At 36.1% G+C, this 24,754-nt stretch overlaps 1 protein-coding gene across 13 annotated transcripts in view; it reads left to right on the forward strand.

Annotated features, from left to right (window-relative positions):
- ADAMTS19 (ADAM metallopeptidase with thrombospondin type 1 motif 19) overlaps nt 1–24,754 on the forward strand; it is a 467,308-nt gene that overhangs the window by 317,929 nt on the left and 124,625 nt on the right. For all 13 annotated transcript variants that reach the window (XR_014838760.1, XR_014838761.1, XM_085014505.1 and 10 more), the window contains one exon: nt 4,181–4,286. Coding sequence is in view for 11 of the 13 variants with exons in the window: in XM_085014505.1 (XP_084870631.1) it covers nt 4,181–4,286 (106 nt within the window). In the remaining 2 variants the exon portion in view is untranslated. The remainder of the gene's footprint in view (nt 1–4,180; nt 4,287–24,754) is intronic.

Raw genomic sequence — 24,754 nt, forward strand, 5'->3', positions numbered from 1 at the left:
ATATAAATTTATATTTTAGAGTATAAAATATGTCTTGTAAATTATTTTAGCAACATTTTTTTTTTAACATGACCACACAGTAGTCATTGGTTTCCCATAACCTGGTGAAGAAGTTAGGGCCCCCAGGGAGGTCACTGTTCATTCCTTGTCTTCCCCTGAACTGCAGGGCTAGGCAAGTACCGAAGCTGCACACGTGTTGTCTTCCTCTTGCTTCCCATCGCTGCCTCTCAATCAAAACCTCTCCTGCCCTCACATAAAAGCTCTTCATTTGAAGCTGAAGCTCCTGAGCTTTTCCATCGCATCCCTCCCTCCCTGTCACCGTGATGGACTGACCTTCCTGCTTCTCTCCCACGTCTCCTGTGGACCTTGGCTCCCTCTCCCACCTTCCCGCATTCGCTGTGATCAAGCGCCCTTCCATGTTCGTGGTATCAGCCCCCCAACACTGCTTAGTAATTCTTGGACCTCAGCCCCCACCTCTGCTGCTCTTTCGTGGCAATACCTCATCATGCCATGGAACGCCACTTCCGAAATCTAAAATCTCTGAATGCCTCTCTTATCACCATCTCCAATGCGTTGTTGGCAAGCGTCTGAGCTTTTCGCGCATCCTCCTGAGCCCTGTATTCATTTCTCCCAGTTATCACACTCTGACTTTATTTGTTACCTATCAAACATAGAGCCCTGTAAATTCTGTCCCTTCTCACATTCTCAGTTTTACTGCCAACTCACATTCTTTGAGTCTCCCTTGACACCGGATCTGCACAACCTCAGCCCCAATTGAATCTAAACGTGAGTCTTCCCTGTGTCAGGCATTAGGTTGGTGACCACTCAACTAGGCATGTTGATGCTGCTCCAGGCTCACGTTCCCCATCCTCAGCTGAACCCCGGGTTTTCTGACTCATTTACTCTTAAGTATTCCCTGGTCCTTAATCAGCTTTCTTTCCCATTACTTGCAAGTGCTATTCTAAGCCTCTGTTTCTTTTGCACAGAATATTTCCAACTCCCATCCACCTTTGACCCATGTGTCAGATAACATTGCCTCCTTTTTCATGTAGACATACAAGAATATTAGTTTCTTAACAGGCTATACCTATGAAAGTCCGACATTCCTATGAAAGTCAGCAGGGAAAACAAAGAGCTCAATACCCCCCATATTTCAGCAGTATGTTGAAAATCCTAGCCATTGTAGTACATTACAGAAAAATATGGAAAAAAGTATGTTTAGAAGAAAAAGAATAATATAGAAAATAGAATGAAACAAATGGCAACGCTATTTTTATTTGGGAACGATATATTTCAGTGGGTAGGGGCGAAGAAATGTACAACTTATTAAAGTGACTAAATTTCATATGTACCAGTCCATATAGCAAAGGGACATGTGGCACGATGACAGCCCACATTGACCGGAGTTTTAATCTACATACCGTGATGGGATTATTTTAGTTGTGAAAAATGTCGTGAAAGAGATGGGCATTCTAAAGGAAATCTTGTACCAAACAATGGTCACCAGCATGCTAATTGTCGCCGAAATTAATTTAGAATTTTGTAGAACGTTTAATCTGCATTTTTTTTTTTTTTTTGTCTTTTTGTCTTTTTACAGGATGGCACCCACAGCATATGGAGGTTCCCAGGCCGGAGGTCTAGTCTGAGCTGTAGCCACCAGCCTACGCCACAGCCACAGCCACAGCAACACGGTATCCGAGCCACGTCTGCAACCTACACCACAGCTCACGGCAACGCTGGATCCTTAACCCACTGAGCGAGGGCAGGGATCGAACCCACAACCTCATGGTTCCTAGTTGGATTTGTTAACCACTGAGCCATGGCGGGAACTCCTTAATCTGCATTTTTTTTTTTTTTTTTTTTTACATTTTTCAACTGCTTTAGAGACTTTTAATTCCCTTTTAAGAGATCTTTTCTTTCACTCTCCAACCCTTGCTTCCTCTTTCTTCCTTCCTCCCTTCAATTATGACCCAAGTTCATTTACCCCCAAATCTTGATTTGCCACATTCTGTTGTTTTAATCAGTACCTGTCTTAGTGTTTTTAAAATTCACATTAAGATATTTTAAAAAGGTTTTGTTTCACTTGTTGTTTAATGAACTAGATAATGTTTTTCTCCTCTTCCTTTTCTCCCTTGTGTTTATCGCTACCTTTACCTTTCCTTCGACTTTATCTTCACTTAGCCAGGGAGTAATTTCATTACCTGAATAAGCCAAATGAAGCTTATCATCTGTCTAGTCATCCATTCAGCCATCCATCCACCCATCCATTAGTGAAAAATTATTCGTCTGTTTCTGAATCTGAAATTTATATAAAATCTTTTTAAATTTCTAAATACATGGGAAAAATAGTGCTATATGTATATTTGATGTTTTCGTTTAGTTTTATGTTTAAATTTGTTTTAATTGAAGTGTAGTTGATTTATAATGTGGCATTAGCTTCAGGTATATAGCATCTAGTTATATATTTTAAAATAACTTTTTTTTTTTTTTTTTTGGTCTTTTTGCCATTTCTTGGGCCGCTTCTGTGACATATGGAAGTTCCCAGGCTAGGGGTCTAATCCGAGTCGTAGCCGACACCACAGCCACAGCAATGCTGGAACCGTGCTGCATCTGCAACCTACACCACAGCTCACGGCAATGCCGGATCCTTAAGCCACTGAGCGAGGCCAGGGATCGAACCTGCAAGCTCATGGTTCCTAGTAGGATTCGTTAACCGCCGAGCCACAACGGGAACTCCTAAAATAATATGTTTATGTTACATTTTTCTTTACAAATACATCTTTATTTTCCACATAGGGCCAGTGGGCATCAAGCCTTGACATTTTGCCTGAAAGTTTGAAGGAGACATTAAGGATTTCAGATGCACTTTCAACTAATCTCCATTTTCAGCTTTCCGGTAGTGCCTCTTCTCAAAACTGTGTGTGTCTCAGTCTGGAGCCTCTCTGGGTTTCCACTGTACTGATAAAATCCTTTTCCCCTCGCATTTGGTCTGTGGACCCACTGAATCAGTCCATATTCCTTGAGCAGTCTTCTATCTTTGCCAAACCTGGGCAACGTGATTTTATTTTTTTTTTAATTTAATTATTCATTACAGTTAATCTTTAAGTTTCTGAACAGAGAAAAAAGGTTGCAAGCATTCGGCTAACCATCTGTAACTAGGGGCAACTCTGTTCTAAATTGTAAAAAAAGCAAAATAAAATTAACTGATAGATGGATTTAAGTTTGAGTTTAAATCCTATTCTGTCGTCTTTGGTGGTCATGTCATCTTTGGCAAATCATTTCACCTGTTGAGGCTTTAATTTTTTCATAAAATGAGCTTACATGCATTTCATAAGAACATGAGAATTAGAGAATATACAATTAAAAATACTAAATATTTTTTCTAACAAGTAACTTTTATTATTTGAAAATACATTAAAACATACTCTCAGAAGATTATAATTCCTTGTGTTAAAAATATTTATTCAGGAATATATTTTAAGTAGTAAGTACATAAATCTTTGAATAAAGAATATTAGTGATTTCACATAGTATCCTCTGTACTAATAATTTAAACCAAAAGATCAAATGTCTTGTTGAAATTTTTATCTTAAATGGTGTTTCAATATCATATATTCTGTAGTAAGATTATCTTATTAGTTAAGAAATTCTCAAAGGAAATATTTTCAGTTTTCCAAGTACCATAGGCAATTTTTATATTAGTTAAAATGGTATTTCACAAAATAAAATTTCAAAATTTTCTTAACTCAGAATATAAATGTGAGTTCAAGAATGCTGTAAATGTTTATTTTAGGGTATTTCTTTGAAACTAGTCTCTTCGTAAGAATGGAAAAATATACAAATCATCATTGCTTTTTATTTTACAGTTTCTGAGTTGTGACTTATCTTCCATGACAGTGAAAAGTGATATTTATAAAACGTATTCTTATGGTATACCTTTTGAGATTTGTATGCTTGATAAAATAATTTCATATAAAATATGAAATTGAAAAGAATATTAATGTTTATTGAGTGACTTAACACATTTTCTTCTGACGTTGTTTATAGGAGGTGGATATCACAGTTTAATACTGACATATTTAATGGGAAACACTATCATTTTTCTTTTCTTCCGGTAATACCAAGCATAAATATTTGCATTTTAATCTGACATTTAATAATCAATGTTTGTGTTTTCTAGGTATAGCTTACTTGAGTGGAATGTGCAGTGAGAAGAGAAAATGTATTATTGCTGAAGACAATGGCCTGAATCTTGCATTTACAATTGCTCATGAAATGGGTCACAAGTAAGTGTAGAGGCTGGCTATGCTAATATGTTAGCATATAACTTGGTAATTTAAGTTATCGAGTTGCATGTATATCTTTTAATTTATTATTTTGTCTCAAGTTTTTTTTGAAGTTAGGGAAATGAGAGGAGATAGAGAAGCTCAGCTACATTCGAAGAGTGTCTTTTGAATGTTATCACCACACCTGATACTCTAGATAAAAATCTTATTACATTATTAAAATCCTCATCAGGATAATCATTACATGGCACATGATTCATTTCACTACGCATTTCCAAATGATAAAAACCTTGCAGTTATCATGATGCTACAAAACTATGCATTATTCAAACATCCAAGGAAAATACTATGTACAAGTAAAAATACTTCCAGCTGACAATAATGCCTGTTTGTTACCCAACACAGAGGAAAGGAATTAACTTGCACAGTTTAGGAGCAATATATTTGCAAGGTAATTAAACTGGATGCACAGTTCATGTATGATGGAAATTAAGTATGTCTCCAGCATAATTCTAAGCACTTTACATAGTTGACTTAAAATTCATAGAAAGCAAGAATTTCATTTTACAGATGATAAGAATAGTGTTACCAGCACTTAACTAGCACTTACTGTGTGGTAGGCACACTTTCATGTGCTTTATATGTGTGCCCACAGTAGTCTTGTGAGATGATATAGTTAGAGTACCCATCTTACAGGGGAGAAAACTCTAAAGAGGTTAATTTACCCTCTCAAAGTTATAAAAAATACTGTGTTGGAGGAAGGATTTGAATTCAAGTTATCTCAGGTCATATTGTTCGGAACCTCTCCATTGAGTTGCTACTGTCTTTGGACTAGAATCCCTCATCGGTCCGATGGGGATAATACTTGTGTTATGACGTTGGTTTGGGATTCACATTACGTAAGAAGGATGTCAATATTGACAATAAATGTAGTGGAATGCCGAGGGTTAGGGAATCAAACTTAAACTTGACTGTAGGCTTCTCTATGTGCTCGTAGTATCAGCAGTACAAATAAAAAGTGTTTTAATTGGACTCAGATTTACTGAAGTCCTGCTCAGGGAGGTGATCTTTATGGAGGCCTCTTTGGTCAAAGACATATTTAGCTTGGCCGGCAGTGTTTCAAAAATTGAATCAGTTGCCAACATTAAAAAGTATAAATTTGACATAAAAATTCACATTTCCAGACCTGGCAACATTTAGACACACAGTCCCATATGGCAGCCATTCCTTGGAGCTGAGTAGCGTCTGTACCCTTTAGGCTGGGCCCATCTTTCCCTGCTCATCATAGGCTGCAGCTTTTGTTATATACCTGGACTCGGTAGGAAATTGAGTACCCTTAAGCTGGCAGTGGAGTTTGATTGGTGTAAAAAGTTTAGATGAAAATGTATATGACATACGGTGTCTGTTTAAAAAAAATACCTTTTTATGCAAGTAAACTGAAGTATAGGAAAATGATCACGCCAAGGTGTGTACCCTTATCCTAGTTCAAGAAATACGGTATTACCAACAGGGATGGATTTTTGATGTCACTGTCTTTAAATGTATAGGTACACTTTTATTTTCCCCTATGCAGGCTTTAGTAGTCATTCGAGTGCTCTAGAATACATGTTTATTATTCAAAAAAGAAATAAGAAAACATAAATACACTATAAAGTCATCATCCTTTAAGGAAAAGTTTGCCGTGCATTGATCTTATTCACACCAGGAATGATAGGATTTAGGTTCTTAATTCCAATGTAAGTTTCATAATTTAAAGATATTTCAGTTTAACCATAATAGGAAAAACCACAGGTATCATTTGAATGAAAAATTCTGAGAATAAGATTTAGAGGCAAGAAAAAATTATTAAAACATTTCAAGATAGTAAGGACAAATCAGTCATAAATAAAATTGTTATAAATTAAATGCACGTTCTGAATAATTAAAAATTTCAGCCATATATTAACGGTTTGGTAGATAGACTATCTGAGTTTAACTTACATAGTTTTGTCAGGTACTCTGAATTCTAGAGGGTTCACTTTAAAAATAAATTTGATGTTTTAAAAGCAGATATATAAAATTAGTTTCTGCAATTGCTGTCATGTTCTAAAATGTAGGAAAAATAGCAGTTAAGGAACCAACCACAGTACAAGCTGTTTTATTAACATACAAATGTTTGGTCGAGAATCTACAACTACTTAAACAAAAAACCAAATGATATAATTTAAGGAAAAGGCACTTCAGCTTTATGTAGTAGAAACATTGGTTTATGATCAGGAACTCAGGTTGGAATGGCTAAAATAGTAGTAAAATATTATTTTATTTGCCTTTTATAGAGCTGTACCCCAAATCAATAGAGATGTGCCAAAGGTATGTGTAATGCTTGAATGATTAATACCAGGACACGTGATGTATGTTGAACTACTTAGTTGCTAAAAATTCTCCTTACCAGTAAGCAATATTTGTCTCAAAAGTAGAGGCTAAAATTTTTGATGCTAGAGAGTGGGAGACAGTAGCAGTGAGAGTAATGGTGTCTTTATAAAGAAGAAACAAACAGTAGGGAGTTCATTGATATAAATTACATCATCATCATCCAGTGTGACATGTAAAACATAATGAAACAAAAATGTAGGAAGAGGAAATAAAAAACAATGTTCAAACCCTCATAGCCTTTCGGATAGGGTCAGTTTTCATAGATGTTAGTTGAATTTACACATCCAGTGTGCACGTGTGAGCCCATGTGTAGATACGCACGCACACACGCATGTGTGCACAGACTAACGCAGCTCTTTTTAGAGGTGTAATTAAGTTCAGCTACGTAAGTGAAACTCTTATTTTTTTTTTTCATTTTAGTTTTCTTTCTTTCTTTTGGGGGCTCTGACTTTTTCCAGTATCTTTCCTGTAAGCAGAAAATGGGTCATTTAATTCTTCAGTCCACAGTTTAAGAATGGCAGAATGATTCCATTTAAACTTGTCAATTCAAGAATACATTTATAATCATACTTGAAATGTTTCTGAACTGATTTGTGATGAGCGCATTTATGTTTGTTCTCTTGAATTTGATTTCTAGAAAGTCCCAGAGCAGTTCCACATATAGTTAGAAAAGTCAGTATGGGCCACCAAGTAATAAAGTTGACTCTTGGGAGGTGAGAATTTGAGTAATTGATGTCAACAAAAAATCCTTCTTTTACTATTGCAAAAGAATCTTATATAATGCTTGCAAAAATATATTAAAGATTTCCTTTGGGAAATTACCATTTAAAAATCTAATATGTATGTATACAAAAGTCTAAGTTAGAATCCATAGCAAGAAAGAGGAAATAAATGATTTATACCAATGTTTTAAGATTCGTTTTTCCAAAATTATTTTCCTTTCTAAATAATAGGTCAGGGAAGTGATTATTTTTCTTATAGCCAAACATCTCAACAGTAGAATGTTTTTATATTGGTTTTAAATATTTTTATACTTATGAAATACAAATAGGACTTTGATTAATTTACTGTGATGAGGTCTAAAACTATTTTTGTGAATAAAAATACCTTAGGAAATGGTTCACAGCTTTGACAGGGTTTGTTGAATACATATGTATACACAATATTCACTATGTCCTGTGTATTTATATCATTGTTATGAACAGAAATTTCTTGAAGTAAAAGATTGTACTTTGATTCAAGTAATAATTTATTCATATATTCATTGTGATTAAATGACTTTGTCTAGGGACAGTGTCCCCCAGAGCAGCCTTAGGTTCTACGATTTGCTAGAAGGACTCTTCACATTCAACAAAGCTGTTTTACTCCTGATGTAGTTTATTGCAGTGAAAGGAGATAGACTGAAGTCAGCTAAGGAAAAAGGCACATAAGGCAAATCCAGGAGACACCTGGCACAAGCTTCCACTTCTCTTCCAGTGGATTGTATAGACAGTGCTTAATTCGCTCAGTGATGACGTGTGAGAACACGCGCATGATGTTGCCATGCTGAGAAGCTAACTCAAGTCTTGGTATCCAGGGTTTTCGGGAGTTTGGTCATGTAGGCATGGCTGACCATCCATCCCCTCCGATGGTCAACCTCCAGTCCCCATCACTAATCACATTGTTGGCATTAGCTATTGAACATGTGCCAAGGTCCCCAGATAAACAAAACTTTTATCAGGCAGGATAGTTGAAGGGCTTAGAGGTTAGCTCCCAAGAGGCAGGCAGGTTGCAGACTTTTTTTCTAAAATGTGCAGGTTTGGGACCACCCACATTTGTGGCGCTAACTCTTAACTGCACAATGACAAAGTCATTTTAAGGTTTTAGAATATCATATTTATCTTAGGTCGCTAAAAGCTCTCTAATAAAAATTTAAAACTTTTATTATTAGGCATGGCACTAAATCCTGTTTGTTCATATCTAATCCACCCTCACAAAAAGTTTGATCTAAGTATTGTTATTATGTTTTTATAGATGAGCAAACTGCAGTCATTAGAGATTATTATTATTTTTTTTGTCTTTTGTCTTTTTAGGGCCGTATCTGTGGCATATGGAGGTTCCCAGGCTAGGGGGTCTAATCAGAGCTATAGCTGCTGGCCGACGCCAGAGCCTCAGCAACACCAGATCCGAGTCACATCTGTGACCTAAACCACAGCTCACAGCAACGCAGGATCCTTAACACACTGAGCGAGGCCAGGGTTCAAACCCGCAACCTCATGGTTCCTAGTCAGATTCATTTCTGCTGTGCCATGACAGGAACTCCTATTAGAGATTAATTTTTCAGTTCCTTTGATATTAAGGACATTCTTATATGATAAAGATACTGTTAAGATCTTCCTAGTTCTCTTCTTTAACCTTGTTTCTTAAAGCATTTGACCTACACACTGTTTTTTAGTAGTCACATCTCATATTACCTTTTTCTACAGCTTTTTTTTTTTTTTTGCAATTAGAAATGCTTCCTGGAGTTCCTGTCGTGGCGCAGTGGTTAACGAATCTGACTAGGAACCATGAGGTTGCGGGTTCGGTCCCTGCCCTTGCTCAGTGGGTTAAGGATCCAGCATCGCCGTGAGCTGTAGTGTAGGTTGCAGAAGTGGCTCGGATCCCGTGTTGCTGTGGCTCTGGTGAAGGCCGGTAGCCACAGCTCCGATTCGACCCCTAGCCTGGGAACCTCCATATGCTGTGGGAGCGGCCCAAGAAATGGCAAAAAGACAAAAAAAGGAAAAAAAAAAAAAAAGAAATGCTTCCTCATTCTACAAGTAGGCAGATATTTTTGTTTAGTTGTTTTCTCTTTTCTTCCTCTCCACCATCTCTCTGTCTTCTCTTTCCTGTCTTGTAACACTAGAAGCCATCTAGAACCTACTTTAGTATTTGAAGTACAGTTCATTAAATTTGATTTTCTCACTAACTGCACAATAAGTCATCTTAAATTGAAAATGTGACCACTGAGGAGAGAAGGAGCTATGCCAAAATATATCACGTTGCTTCATGAAAAAGTCTTAAATATTTTTTAAAGTCAGTTCAGGAGTTCCCACAGTGGCTGAGTAGTTAACAAACCCCGCTAGTATTTATGAGGATAGGAGTTCAATCCCTGGCCCTGCTTAGTGTGTGTGTTAAGGATCTGGCATTGCCTTGAGCTGTGGTGTAGCTTGCAGAACTGGCTCAGATCCCACGTTGCTGTGGCTGTGGTGTAGGCCGGCACCTGCAGCTCCAATTCAACCCCTATCCTGGAAATTCCATATGCCACGGTACAGCCCTAAAAAGACATACATACATACATACATACATAAAGTCACTTCACCGTAACTGTGTGCTTAGAGGTGTCACTGATTTACATTCTAGTGCCAGCCACTTACCTAGATATAAACCTGTTAAAAAAAAAGAAAAAGGAGTTTACCTTTCTGGCAACTGATCACACTTTGAGTAGCACTGGTACATAACAGCTATTCAGTCTGTCATTATTACATAAGGAGCCCCATTTGATTGCTAAAGAGGAATGTTCTTATTTTCAGCCTGAAAAATTGTTTTTATTTGAATTATGTAGCTCTGTCCTCATATATTTTGTGAAGTACTTTTAGACATAAATTTTGTGATGTAAATAATTGTAAATTATTGTAAATAATAAAAGCTATTCTTTTATACAGTTATTTAATAGTGTTTTAGATTGTTTTGTTACATAAATATATAATTTATGTAACAAATATATAAAGATATACCATGGATGTACCATATTTACATATCATGTTCTTTTTTCTTCATGAATATTCATTTTTAGGCCACAAATATTCATTTTTCTTGATGAATTCCAGCCAAAAGTAAATTACTTAATTACTAAGTTATTAAAACTTACCTCAGGTCTTCATTATTATAAAATGTATAAATTCTCAGAGAAATGATAATTTTAAAGATAATTGTTAGTAATGTAATCCTGTGAGTATTTTTCTGACCTTGCTCAATTTGGAGATTTATTGGACAGCAAAACTTTAGCATATTAGCATATTTAGACCAAAGATTTCTGCTCCCACCTGAAGAAGGAGGGCAGTAAATTAGCTTTACTTTGGAGATTGTGGTTGCCAAAGCTCACGCAGCTAATAAGTACCTGAGTAGATATTCAGAGTCAGGTCTGTTCAGCTCCAAAGCCCATGTTGTTAATTGCTGTGCTGGGCTAGAAATGCTGAAGGGTACGTCTAACTAACTTAACTTCTGGGCTGGCTCTGTGTTATCTGTCCCCAGTCTTGTCTCTTCAGCCGTACTTCACACTAGGCTCCTTCTCATCCTCAGCACTGCAACCACATTAGAGTTCTTACAGTGTTTGTAATGGACCATGGTTTCACACCACAGGACATTGGTACCTGCCGCATCCTCTGCCTAGAATTCCCTTACAAAGATGGGAACATCATTGAGTGATTATTTCCTACTGATGATGATTCCTGTATCTTATCAATAATCATGTCTTATAGGAAATGTTCTGTGTAGGTCTGTCTGTTAAACACTTAAGGTCCCTCTCTCTTTATAAATGTGTGTCCATTCATTTATTTATAGGCTGTAAGTTCCAAGAACCATGCCTATTTTTTTTTATTTTCATGAGATTCTTAATCCATTTGATCATGCTCCATGCATATTAGGCATTCAGTAAATAATATGTGTTAAGTAAGTGATTGCCTTAATATAGGAATTATCTTAGCAAAATATCCTTATACATGAAAAGTCAATGAAAATTTATTGTAGAAAAATGCTGTATGCACACTCAGATGGTTTAGAGCATTTTAGCTATTGTATGAAATTTTTAATAAGTTATTAGGTAAAGTTTTATTAAAATAGTATCAGGTATTTTTAAATATACCCAAAGCTTCATGGAGTGAGAGTTTATTCAAGTACAAAAATGATTCCCCCCCAGCCTGGAAGTGCTCTCTCTTGAGGTCCTCTATCACAATAAATGGAGGCTCCATCCATCCACTTGCTCAGCGAAAACCCATGAAACTCTCCCTGAGCCCTCTCTGTTTCTCGTTCCCCACATTCTATTCATCAGCTCTTGAATCTGCCTTCATAATGTATTCAGACTCTGATTACTTCCCACTAATTCTCCTGCTCCCACTCTGGGCCAAGCGAGTGTCAGCTCTCATCTGGATTATTACAGTGCCTCCTAATTGATCTTTGTTTTTTAGCGCTTGCCTGCCACAGCCTCTTGTCACTTGAGAGCCAGGGAGCTTCTTTAAGACAAATTGTCTTGACTTCTTTGCTCAAAACCTTCCAGTAGCTTCCTATCTCATTGGGAAAGTCTCCAGCCCCTACTGTAGCCCACAGGCCCCTGTGTATTCTAGCCTCCTTCCTTTCCAGCCTGCCATTTCCCTCCTTACTAACCAGGCTCCAGATGCATCAGCCTCTTTTCTGCAACTCAGATACATGCAGCAAACAACTATTTAAAACCCTTTGCCTTCTTCTTTTCCTTCTGCCTGCAACATTCATCCCCAGATCAGCCACACGACTGTCTCCATTTCTCTTCTTTAGGTCTCTGCCCAAAGGTCTCCCCTTTGCGAGACCTTTCTGATAACACTTCTTGAAAATGTAAGTATAACCACGGCCCCAGCTCATCCTCCTCTGCCTGGTTTAATTTTATTCATAAAACTTTTCCAGTTCTAGCTCTCCATCAGCTCGTCTGTCTCTCTGCATATCTGTGTATAAGTCAATCAGTCTATCTGTAATATGATGAATTCTTGACTTCTCAGTTCACTGTTTTATTCCCAACCTCTAGAACAATGTTACTTGCATACTTGGCACATAGTATATACTTTAAAAATGTACTTATTCAGTAAAGATAAACTTCTTACTAAAAGTATAAATATATAACCTCCTATGCCAGGTAGAACATCTAAATATACAAATATCCTAATTATTTACTAGAAATGAATAAAATCTTCTGCTTGAGGAAATTGTTACCTCAAATAGTAAGTTGGTATTTATTTTTACATTTAAAATTTATATTAGGATTAACATTGTGATTTGGGTTGATAGGTGTTGTAAAGACATTGAAAGCTCCCATCCACATTTTAAATGCTTGAAAATTACAAAAAGAGATTTTTTTAAATAAAGAGTCAAGCAAAAGAATCAGAAAGATTTTTCACATACCAGAGGCAAAAGGAATCTATCAGTATAAGTGAGATGGAACTTCTCATTCACAGGATGCTGTCTTAATATTGGATGGGAGAGCTGAGGTTTTAATGTACCCTGATGAATGGGAGCCAAAACTTCACAGCCCCTTATGTGGCAGTGTATATTTCCAGGCAGCTGGAAGCAAATAGTTGGTTTCCAGATATGGAGTGAAAAAGAATTCATCAGGGAACCTGAGATGAACCAGATTCTAATGATATAATTTCAAAGCATATTAGCAAAACAGAAATATAACTGTAACCAGTGGGAATTTTTAACCCACTTCTCTGTAACCGATAGGTCAAATGAACTGAAAGATCTGTATGGAAGAGAAGAGATTTGAACAACTAAATGTATTGATCTATTGGGCAGATAAAAAACCTACAGCCAATTGATAAAAAAACAACCACTGTTTTAAAACATACTGGATAGTTAAAAAGAATGACCACATCTGATTTTGTTCTGCAAGTGTAAAAACAGATTTCAAAAAGTGAATGTAGTGGTGAATTTTTCTGATGATTATACAGTTAAGTTAAACAACTGGTAAGAAAAAGAAAACTACTAGATTTAGAAATTTACAAGCATATTCTCTTTTGAAAAACCCACAGATCAAAGAAGAAATCACTAGGGAAACCAGAATATTCTCAGGTTTAAAAAATAACACATGTACTATTTAGCAAGTGTAATGTGCAGATAAAGCAGCACATGGAGGAAAATGAATAGCTTTAAATATACATTAAACACTTTATGATGAAATTAATGGCCTAAGTTTTCAAATTAAGATGTTAGATAACAACAAAGTAAAAAAAAAAAAGAATGAAAGAAATCATAAAGAGTAAACTAATAAAAAACGCAATGAATGTGAACAAAGGCAAAATTAAATATATGAAAATACAAGTAGAATGAGCAAAAATAGGATTGATCAAGAAAAACAGGCACAATTAAACAGTTTTAGAAATGAGTAAAGGAGGTTAGCACAGATTTATTAAATATATTAAAATATATATTTAAAAGATCCTAAAAATGCACTGAATACTTTGATGGCAAAAAAATTACATATGAAATGGGAAAATTTTAATAAGATGTAATGGAAGGACATAAAGCTCTATAACCACCTAAAGAAATTGAGTCAGCACTTTAGAATCTTTCCAAAGAAAACCCCAGTGCAGATATAGTAATAGATTCGAGGAATAAATAATGCTAATATTAATCTAAATTTTCTGTAGTGAAGGGACACCCTTCACTTACTGTAATATAAAAATAAAGGGCTTTTACAAAGAAGGAAAATTACAGTTATGTTTTATTTGAGAATGATGCAGAAATAGCAAAGGAAATTTTTTCAAAATAAAGCAGTGCTGTATAAATAAATGAAGTGAATGCAAAAGAATAAAGTTGGCTTTATGTCTTTGTATTTAGAAACAGTAATCCCCACACTAACAGATTAATTAACAGATTCTGTTAATTAGCAGAAAAACTACACTGTCTCAGTAGATGTAGAAAAAAAATCCAATAAGATGAAATTTACTCAGGTATCTTTACCAAAATCATTGGGAAACATCATTCTTAATGGTGAAATATTAGAAACCTTCTCTACAAAATTAATAACATCACAAAGATCTCACTATGCTATATCTGCTTCTTTATTCAAACCTGCACATCATAAGAGAAAAATAAATAAGAGGTGTAGGGATGAGAATGGAAGAAACAAAGCTATTTTACTTTGTGAATAATGTGATTGCCTACATAAAAACATGATATAACACAAAAGTAAAATATGGAATGAGTTGAGTTTAATACATTTACTGGATATAAGGTAAATGTAAAAAATCAACTGTCAACACAAAAATACAAATTATCATTAAAAAAGACGATACTACAAAAATAAAATTTAAAAAACTTAAAAAAAGATGATACTGTTTATTGTAGCCATAGAAGACACAAAAGATTTAAAAATAAATCCAACAAAAAATAGAAAAGTAAATACCCCTATTAAAATTCATGAAATTAAACCTGTATTATTGGAAATATACTGTATTTGTAGATAAATGTATTATCTTACAGATGTTAGTTCTGCTGTGTTTTAGAGGTTCATGGAAATTCCAATAAATATACTTTTATGTAAGTTGGTAAATATTTCCAAAATTTACATATATATACAAATAGAAATAGCCAAAATGTTTTTGGACAAGAGATGGAGTTAGACACAAAAGTAGAAGAGGAGGAGGAGAATAATATGGGAATCTTTCTCTAACAGAAGTAAAGACCTATTAGGAGATTATAGTAACTAAGAGCTTGATATTTATCTGGAGAGACCAGTGTAGTGAAGTACAGAATCATAAGCAGACCCTTGCCTATTTGAAAACCTGAAGTCTGGCTAATGTCATTGCAAATCAGTAGAAAAAGCTGACTATTCAGAATCATATGATGGTACAATTGATTTTCCCCATAGATGAGAATAAAACTGAATGCTTTCTTTAGATCATTTTTAAAAATCAACTCTGGATAAAATGAAGACTGATAAATCACATATAAAACTTTTAACAGAAAATATCTGAGACTCTCTTTAGGACTTCAGGATTTTAGTCATGTCCACAGTAGCACACATTTGATGTTCCTTCTTTTTGAAGACAGAAGCATGAGATGGGATAGAGAAGTTAGACACGGATCTTAGAATTAGTCTTGTTCAAATTTCCTGTTTGTGTGATGGTTTCCCGTCATACTTAAGTCACTTAGGTTACATAACACATTCAGACACACACACATGCATATTAGTATGTGTACATATATATTATATGTATTTGTTTTCATGAAAATATTTCACAATTTTTAAATATAAAACTGGAAAGGATGGGAAAAATGAGTATCATTTGTATAAATGGGAAATTGGAGACAATCGACTAAAAACTTTTAGAACAATAAGAGAATTTTATTGGCCTGTTATAAAACTGTATAAAATTCTTTTGCTTTCCAATACATGAACAACAGCTACTTACATATTCTAAAATTCATTTATGTAGAAGATACCAAAAAATAAAATAAAAATAAAGATAAAACACCTAGGAATATATTTACAAAGAAATGTACAAGACTTATAAAAAAGAAGAATTTATAACCCTATAGAGAGTCATAAAAGTGATTTAAATAAAAACATTTCCTGGTTTGGGACGGGAACAGTCAATATTATAAAATGGCCGTTATCTATATATAAATTAATTTGCCCAAAGTATGATAGAGATTTTTAATTAGACACCTTGATTTTTTTAAAATCCATATGAAAAACTCAACATAAGTAATTTCTTTATTAAAAAAGAAAAAACAGTGGGGAGGAGAAGGGTGAGCTCTATCAGATATTAATACATTTCAGACAGATAAATCAGTTTGTGCCAGTGCTGGAGCAAATCAATGGAAGAGAGAGTAAAAAATTCCACTTATAAGTAAGAAAAGATGTGGAAATGTAGCATCTAATAACCATACCTACAATTAGTGAGAGAAATGAATTGTTCAATGACAAAAGTAACAGGACTCTGATTCTCTACCTTAGACATTATATCAGAAACACCAAAATGATTCTATACATGAGATTTTTTGTTTTGTTGACTTTTATATATTTTTATCTTTTAATAGAGAGAAGCTGTGATTATGGGTATGAAATTCAGAAATATTTAAGGAAAAAATCACATAAAATTAGTGACTTGAAATTCAGTATCAATGCAATAAAAAAATACAACAGAAAATAAATCACTCAGTGCAAGTCTTTGTATCATGTGTGACAAAGTATATTTTCCTTAATATACAAAGAGCTCTTAAAAATCAATTCACAGGAGTTCCCATTGAGGCTCAGCAGGTTAAGAACCCAACATAGTGTCCGTGTGTATGCCAGTTCAATCCCTGGCCTAGCTCAGTGTGTTAAGGATTGGGCATTGCCATAAGCTGTGCTGTAGGTCACAGATGTAGCTTGGATCCTGTGTTACTGTGGCTTGTGACATAGACCAGCAACTGCATCTCTGATTCGACCCCTAGGCTGGGAACTTCCATATAAAAAAATCCATTCACAAAATGACCATAGTCCCATTAGAAACTGGCAAAGGATATAATCACACAGCTGGCAGAGATGTATGCATGGTTACGTGAAAAAATTCTAATGTGCTTCACAGGATGCCAAGCAGACCACAAAGCAGTTCTCCCTTCAACAATCAGATTACATAGATCTACACAGATGAATTATGTTTACTCACCCTGTAGGGACCATGTGCTTCCCTTGGCAGAAATCCCTTCCTGCCCTCTTCCCTCATTTTTGTTTACTCTTCTTTCAGATTTCTTCAGAGATGTATTCCATGAACAGATGAAATCCCTTAATAGCTGCTCTTCTAAATTCTAAGTTCTATTCTAATTTCTATAGAGTTCTCATTCCTAATTTTTTTCACAGTTGTGGGTTTACATTATTTGTATGATCAGATGATGTTTGTGTCTCTAATTAGGTGGTACTTCTTGAGGACAGGGGCTGTGTCCTGTTTTGTTTCATGTTTGTTTCTGTTGTTGCTACTTAACATTGTATCTCTAAGGCCTTTCATTTGTGTTCTGTAAAAGAGCTGTTAAATGTTTTGATAACAATGTAAGTGAATGAAAAGTGTTGGTATTTGGGAAAACAGATATTTTTGGAGGCCATGTGGCAATATTTACTTAAATTTAAATCGTGGACTGCTTGTCAATACAGTTTCGGTTTATTTTGCCAACTTTGAGTATAATGTTAAATTATAATTTAATTTGTATTTTTGTTTCTTTGCTTACTAGAATGGTTGAGTATCTTACCTTTTTCTGACCTGAGAAATGTATCTCTTTACTTTAAAAAATAAGTAGCCAATGAAAATAATCATAAGGACTTGGAAATAGTCACAGTTTTCATTAACAAAACAGTATTGATTTTTTTTGATCGTTTAATATCTGATGCCTCAGCACTTTCTTTTCTTAATTATGAAAACTGCCCTTTCAGAGTTCTCTTGTGGCACAGCAGCATAAAGATCTGGTGTTGTCACTGCAGCAGCTCAGGTCACTGCTGTGGTGTGAGTTCGATCCCTGGCCAGGGAACTTCCGCATGCTATGGGTGTGGCCAAAAAAAAAAAAAAAAAAAAACTGCCCTTTTAAGATATGTTTATTTTCTTGAAATAATGCTGTGGACATAAGATTGTGGACAACCTTGTCTTGAACTCATATGATACTGTTTTATAATTTGACTTGAGTTTATTTAGCATGTTTATGATCATTTTACTTATAATAGTGTCAAAAAAATAAAAAGCTCTAGCACAGTTCTGTATTTTTATACGTTAAAAGACACCACATTGAACATATAGAGTTTTTTCTCTGATTGAGACGCTCCTATGATGATTAGGTTGCCTGATTCATAGAGATGATGAGTGGATACAATTACATAAATTAGGGAAAACTATTTATAAATTATGTCATTATTTAAACACAGAACATTTTCCCACATGGCCAAAAACGATTTTGTTTTCATTTAGAGTTTTTTTTTAACCAAGGTACAGGGGAGACGAATATGTATTAGTAAACTTTGCTTAAAGACATGATTTTTCCACTAGGTCAGCTATTCAAGGAGTTTCTTTGAACTGAGAGGCTAAGGAGACAGTAAATATGCAAAGTTACCTCCTTGAAGGTAACAAATATTTGGGGCACCTGCTGAAGTTCTCAGTATTGCCAGAGTACCAACATACTCTTGTAACTAATAAGCCTTTGAAATCAATGACATTTGCTTACATTCTTTGATGGAAGTTGTTTCTGGATAGAAGCAAGAGTAGGGCCAGGTTCTAAATCCACTTCCTCACATATCTGCATTTCTGTTATTGGCATCAATATTGTTACCAGGTTTTGTTTGCTTGTTTGTTTGACCTAATGTGTAAGTTCTGAGGCCAGGGGTCAAGGCCACACCACAGCAGTGACCTGAACCACAGTGGTGACAACATTGGATCCTTAACCTACTAGGCCACCAGGGAACTCCAAAGTTACCAGTTCTTAAATTGAGACATCTACAGCGTCTTTAATTCTTTCTCTTCGTAGTTCCTCCTATAATCAGTTATCAAAATCTGTTCATTGTTTGTCTGAAATAGCTATCCCATCTGTCCATTCCCTTTTCTGTTATTCCTCCATGCTTGGACTATTGCAGTATCTGCCTCATCAGTCTCCTTGCTTTAGCACCTTTTCTTTCTAATCTTTCTTACAGTTTAGTCAGATTGTGATCTGCTCTTGCATTCGGAAATCTTTACTGTTCCTTACCACCTAATGAATGAACCCAAATTCCATAGCCTGTGATTCATGACTTTTATAGATTGGTCCCAGTCTGCTTTTCTAACTTTATAATCTGTTTCTTTATTTCATGAATGCAGAGAGTCCATGAATTCCAAGCTTCATGTCTTTATTGATGCTTCTTTCTTATTCCAACTGCCAGCCCTACTGATTTATACCTTTTTCAATTTTCCTTAGCCATTAATGGCCAAGGTAAATGTAATCCCTTTTATGAAATTAGATCTGAAAGTCTGGCAAGAAGTATTTCTCCCTTTTTAACTCATTTACACTGTTTATTATAAATATCACTTGTTACTTAAATTCTAATATTTCTACTGATATTTACACACACATATACACACTTCCTACTAGGCAGGAATCTATAAAAATAGGATTAATGTCTAATACACTTTTCTCATATAGCACCCCCTTGAGTTTTTTATACACTGTAAGCATTCATATTTGTTGAACAAGGGAATAAGCATTTGTTGTACAAATACTTGTCTGTTGGAAAATTATCTTGAGATTCAGAAAGGCAAGCAAATGAGTTCCAGAAGTAGGGAAAGAGGAGTTCCTGCTGTGGCTCAGCAGGTTAAGGACCCAACGTCTCCCTGATGATACGGGTTTGATCCATGGCCTTGCTCTGGTGTTGGGTTAAGGGTCCAGCGTTGCCACAAACTGCAGCATAGGTTACAATTGCAGCTCAGATCCAGTGTTTCTGTGGCTGTGGCAGCTCCGATATAACCTCCAGCCTAGGAACTTCTGTATTCTGCAGATGTGACCCTTTTAAAAAAAATAAATAGGGGAAAAGAAATTACTTTCAGTCAAGAAATGTAATTGTTCTGATTGAGCAAAAGAAAATATAATTTTGTGACTATTAAAATATAAATATGGCAAATACTTTTATTTTCTGGCACATGACATTTTGATTCTTATATAAAATAAACTATGTGGATACACAGTAGTTAAATTATATATCAGTTATGATGAGTCTACTTTGAAGTCTGGTTATAGGCCTGTTCAACTATTTAGTGCACGTCCTGAACTCATGGACTTGGAAGGGACAGTTCCAATAGTTTTAACAATAGTACTACTTAATCTAAAATTCTGATAATTCAGTAAGAAGCCCGTCTGTTTCCCAGGAGGCATGCTGTAAACATCAACTTGGCTCATCTCTCCCAGTTTGCCATAGCAGTTCCTCTTAGAAGAAAATCATTTTTTTGTCTTTCATCCTGCATTAATGCCCATTGGTATATCTATGGTAAAAAAGAGCAAATACATTTGAAGAAGAGAAAGCAAACAGTAAGAAGTAAATAAGAAGTTAAGGTAAAGGCAGTATATCATGTAGGACTGTTAGGTGGGAAACACATAAAATATCAATGGAGTGCTATAATAGACAAAAACCAAATGTACTCTTCTAGAAATCCATTACTCCCCAAAGTGTTCGCAACTACTTATTCTGTAATTGAGGTCCTTGACCCACTACAGTTGCGAAGGGCTACATGTAAATTCACTGTTCCCATATTGTGTGCTTTAGAATTCCATACAGCAAAAGTCACACATAGCTTCCTTTAGTACCCATGCCTTGGGTAAGGTTAGGAACGACACTGAAGGCAGATGAGAGAGGGCAGACTTGGGCTTGAATTCTTGTCATGCCAGCTACTTGCTGAATACACTTTGGGCAAGTCGATCTGTATTTATTTTCTTCATTCCTGACACATGGATACATTGACTTTTCAGGGTTCCTTGTTAGGTCGGTGGTGTTCTAGTTGCATAGTACGTTGCTTGACTCATAACACAGAGTGAATAATACAGAGAGAGAAGGAGGAATAATGACAATGAGTAGTAGTATTATAATTGTTTTTATGAACACTTTCATGTAAAAAAAGAGATTTTTCAGCATCCAATGGCCATACATCTCTCTTCATTCAAGGAGCGATTTTTATACCCTGTAGGATTTTTACTGGATTGGCAGGGAAGTTTGCTTATCAATGGAGGTTCTTGTAGACCACTCACACAGTTTTTGTATTTGATACTTTATCTAGACGGTGATACCAGTTGGAGTAGTAAGTACTTTGTCCCAGTTAATAATCATAATGGGACATAGGCCAGTAGAGATGTGGCAGCACTCCCGTACTAGATCCTCTCCAAAGGTAGGTTTGGATGTCACCGTGAGTAGGTAGAAGAGGGGAAAAAAAGTCACTCAGCCAATGGCCATGCAAGAAGTCACTTTCTGTTTGTACTTCTCTAATGCATTTTGGCAAATAAATGGTCTAGAGTAAGGCAAGCCACCTTCCTTGAGCAGATAATCTGTAGACTTTTCAGGCTTATGGTTTCTCTAAGTCAGCAAGAGGCTATAGCTGTTTCAACTTTTCATCATCGAATGTGTAGAACATTGCGTGTTCCTCTGATTCCATATCAGTTAATCAGTCTATACCTATTTAATATGGTAGTGACGTAGATAAAGAATTAACAAGAAAATATGAGAATTCTTGCTCTCCAAACACTTAAATTCTAGGTGGTGATTGTTTGATATGTTACTTAAAATTCAGCAGAGATAGAAGCTAGTTCTGATATCCTATGTGCCATGTATTGGGAAGGGTACAAAAGTTAAGAATCATGGACGACATGGCTAGATTTTATTCAAGGATCCTTTCTATGGGAAGAAAGTCTGAAAACTTGAGTTGCTTTTGTTTTTATTGTTTTTTTGTCTTTTAGGACTGTACCTGTGGCTTATGGAGGTTTCCAGGCTAGGGGTTGAATCACAGCTACGGCTGCCAGCCTACGCCACAGCCACAGCAGTGTGGGATCTGAGCCGTGTCTGCGATCTACACCACAGCTCATGGCAACGCTGGATCCTTAACCCACTGAGCGAGGCCAGGGATTGAACCTGTGTTCTCACAGATGCTAGTCAGATTTGTTTCCACCGAGCCACGACAGGAACTCTTGAGTTGCTCTTATGATCTGGGCAAAGCACACTGATAGGAAGAAACTGTACAAAAGGGTAGGCTGGAATGAACTGTTGCACTAGAAATTAGATTGAAATCAGTTATAGAGTGTTTGAAAAGCAGGATGCAGAGTGTGGATTTTATCCTGTAGTTCGTTGGTCCTTAGGGTTGTAAGTGAATAAGAATCATCTCTAAAATGTGTTAAAATGCATTTTCTTAGGCGTTATGGATAAACATTCTCTTTTTGATTGTTTGGGGTAGGGCCCAAGAATCTGCCTTTTAACTAGCCCTGTGGTTATTTGTTGTTCACTTTTAAACACTGTTCCTTGCCATGGAAAATTGAAAGATTTTACCGAGCAAGCTCGTTTTTGTATTTTTTTCATAAAGAATTAGAGTAGTTACATCATGGTTCAAGAAGGCAAAGAGTTAATGGGCAGGAAATAAGGGATTGTTACAGCAGCCCAGAAGTGAAGAAAGTCAGCGCTTGTCTTGCTTGATAGAAGTGGTGGTAGGAAAGGAAGAGTGGGTGGGAGAGCTTAATGGAACATAGGACAGGATCCAGGCATCGTTTAGCTGCATGAGGGCAAGGAGTGTGTGCCAGCAGATGGTCCACTCCTTGAGGGTAGAAACTAGATCTTACAGATTTTTATGACCCCAGCTCAGTGCAGTACTCAGCACATCGTGTGCTCTTAAGTGTTTGTTGAAATGAGGAGTTCCTGTTGTGGCTCAGAGGTATGGAACCCGATTAGTATCCATGAGGTTATGGGTTTGATCCCCGGCCTTGCTAGTGGGTTAAGGATCCAACATTGTCGTGAGCTGTGGTGTAGGTCATAGATGTGACTCAGATCCTGAGTGGCTGTCGCTGTGGCATAGGCTGGCAGCTACGGTTCCAATTTGACCCCTATCCTGGGAACTTCCATGTGCCACAGGGGAAGGCTTAAAAAGATGGAAAAAACAAAAACAAAAACAAAAAACCTCCTATCAGAACTATATCTAGTCACTCATGATGGAGCATGATGGAGGAAAATGTGAGAAAAAGAATGTGTTTATATGTGTGGGACGGGGTCACTCTGCTGTATGGTAGGAAATTGACAGAACACTGTAAACCAATATAATGGAAAATATAAAAATCATTTAAAAAAAACAAGTGTTTGTTGCAATGATAGATAAATCTGTTGTATAATGCACATATCACAGCAAAGTCAAAAGGAGTTTTTGTATCCCTACTTTATTTTTAACCTCTGATTTTTTATCTTGTTGCTGACTTACTTTCCTTTACCTTCTGACTTACTGGTGCAACCACGTATTTAATTGTCTTGCGCAAACTGAAGTGATTTAAATTGTTTAAAATACAAAACGTAATGAAAATATCCCCTATTTCTTAATGCTGGGCTTTATTCCATGAGTACACAGCAGTGAAGTTACATCAGATCAGACATAGCCACTGAATTGTGTGAAATTAAGTGTCATTTTATGAAAGTATAATCCACTTCCAGTGAAAAATTGTGATGTTTTATTTCTTTTTGAAATAAATTTTTCTTTATAATATGCGGCTTTTAGCGAGAAGTGAGCAATCATGACAAAATGTTTACTGTATTGCGCACACAAAAAATGTTCACTCTTTTAAAATATGACTGTTTATAAATCAGATCCTTTGCAAATTATCCAAAAAATGTGAGTGAATTCATAAACGTGCTCTTCTCTAAGTAACTCTTTAAACCTCAAAAGGGACCATCTTCAAAATCCAAATGCTTCTCCAAGGAGTTCCCGTTGTGCCACGGAAACGAATCCAACTCATATCCATGAGGATGCGGGTTCAATCCCTGGTCTCGCTCCGTGGGTTGGGGATCCGGCGTGGCCACGACCTGTGGTGTATGTCACAGAAGCAGCTCGGATCTGGCTGGCTGTGGCGTAGGCCGGCAGCTGTAGCTCCAATTCACTTGACCCCTGTCCTGGGAACTTTCATATGCCGCGGGTGCGGCCCTAAAAAGAAAAAAAAAAAGAAAAAAAAAAGACAAATGCTTCTCCAGCTTTCCGCAGGATATCACAAAACTTCCTGGCAGGGACTTTTAAACAAGTTGAGAAGTTTTATAAGATAAAAATATTTTCTCAGTTGACTTGACAACCATGTACAATGTTAGTGGAGAGTTTATTTGCCCAAGGCTCTTTGTCAAAATGAATTTAAACTGAGATTATTAAAATGTAGCTCAGTTGCACAGTATGAAGAGAGGTGTTGCTAATGTCTCACTTTGAGAATGTTTTCCATACAGTGCATGGGACTCGGTTATTGGACCTACAAAGGTGCATTTCTGCTACCAGCGAGGAGACATTTAAAATTATGCAGAGAATAAATATTACGCCTAAGTGGAGACTTTTGATCTGTAGTTTGGTGATTTAAAGTTCACTCCTTTTGACCTTCAGACTGCCTGGGTCTGAGTCACAGCTCACCATTAATTAACCTCAGCACCTCTCTCATCAGTAAAATAGAAGTCATTAGAATAGAAACATGATGGGGTTTGGGTGAGGATTAAATGATATCATCATCATAAATGATTAATATAGTAGTGACTGGAGCAGATAAAGGCTCACGATTCATTGATTTATTTCAAATCTGTAGAATCAGGACTAAGC

This window comes from Sus scrofa, chromosome 2 (assembly GCF_054392235.1).
Source record: "Sus scrofa isolate SSC_HxYL_T2T_F1_AM1 chromosome 2, Sscrofa_HxYL_maternal_Yorkshire_Landrace_v2.0, whole genome shotgun sequence".
NCBI lineage: Eukaryota > Metazoa > Chordata > Mammalia > Artiodactyla > Suidae > Sus > Sus scrofa.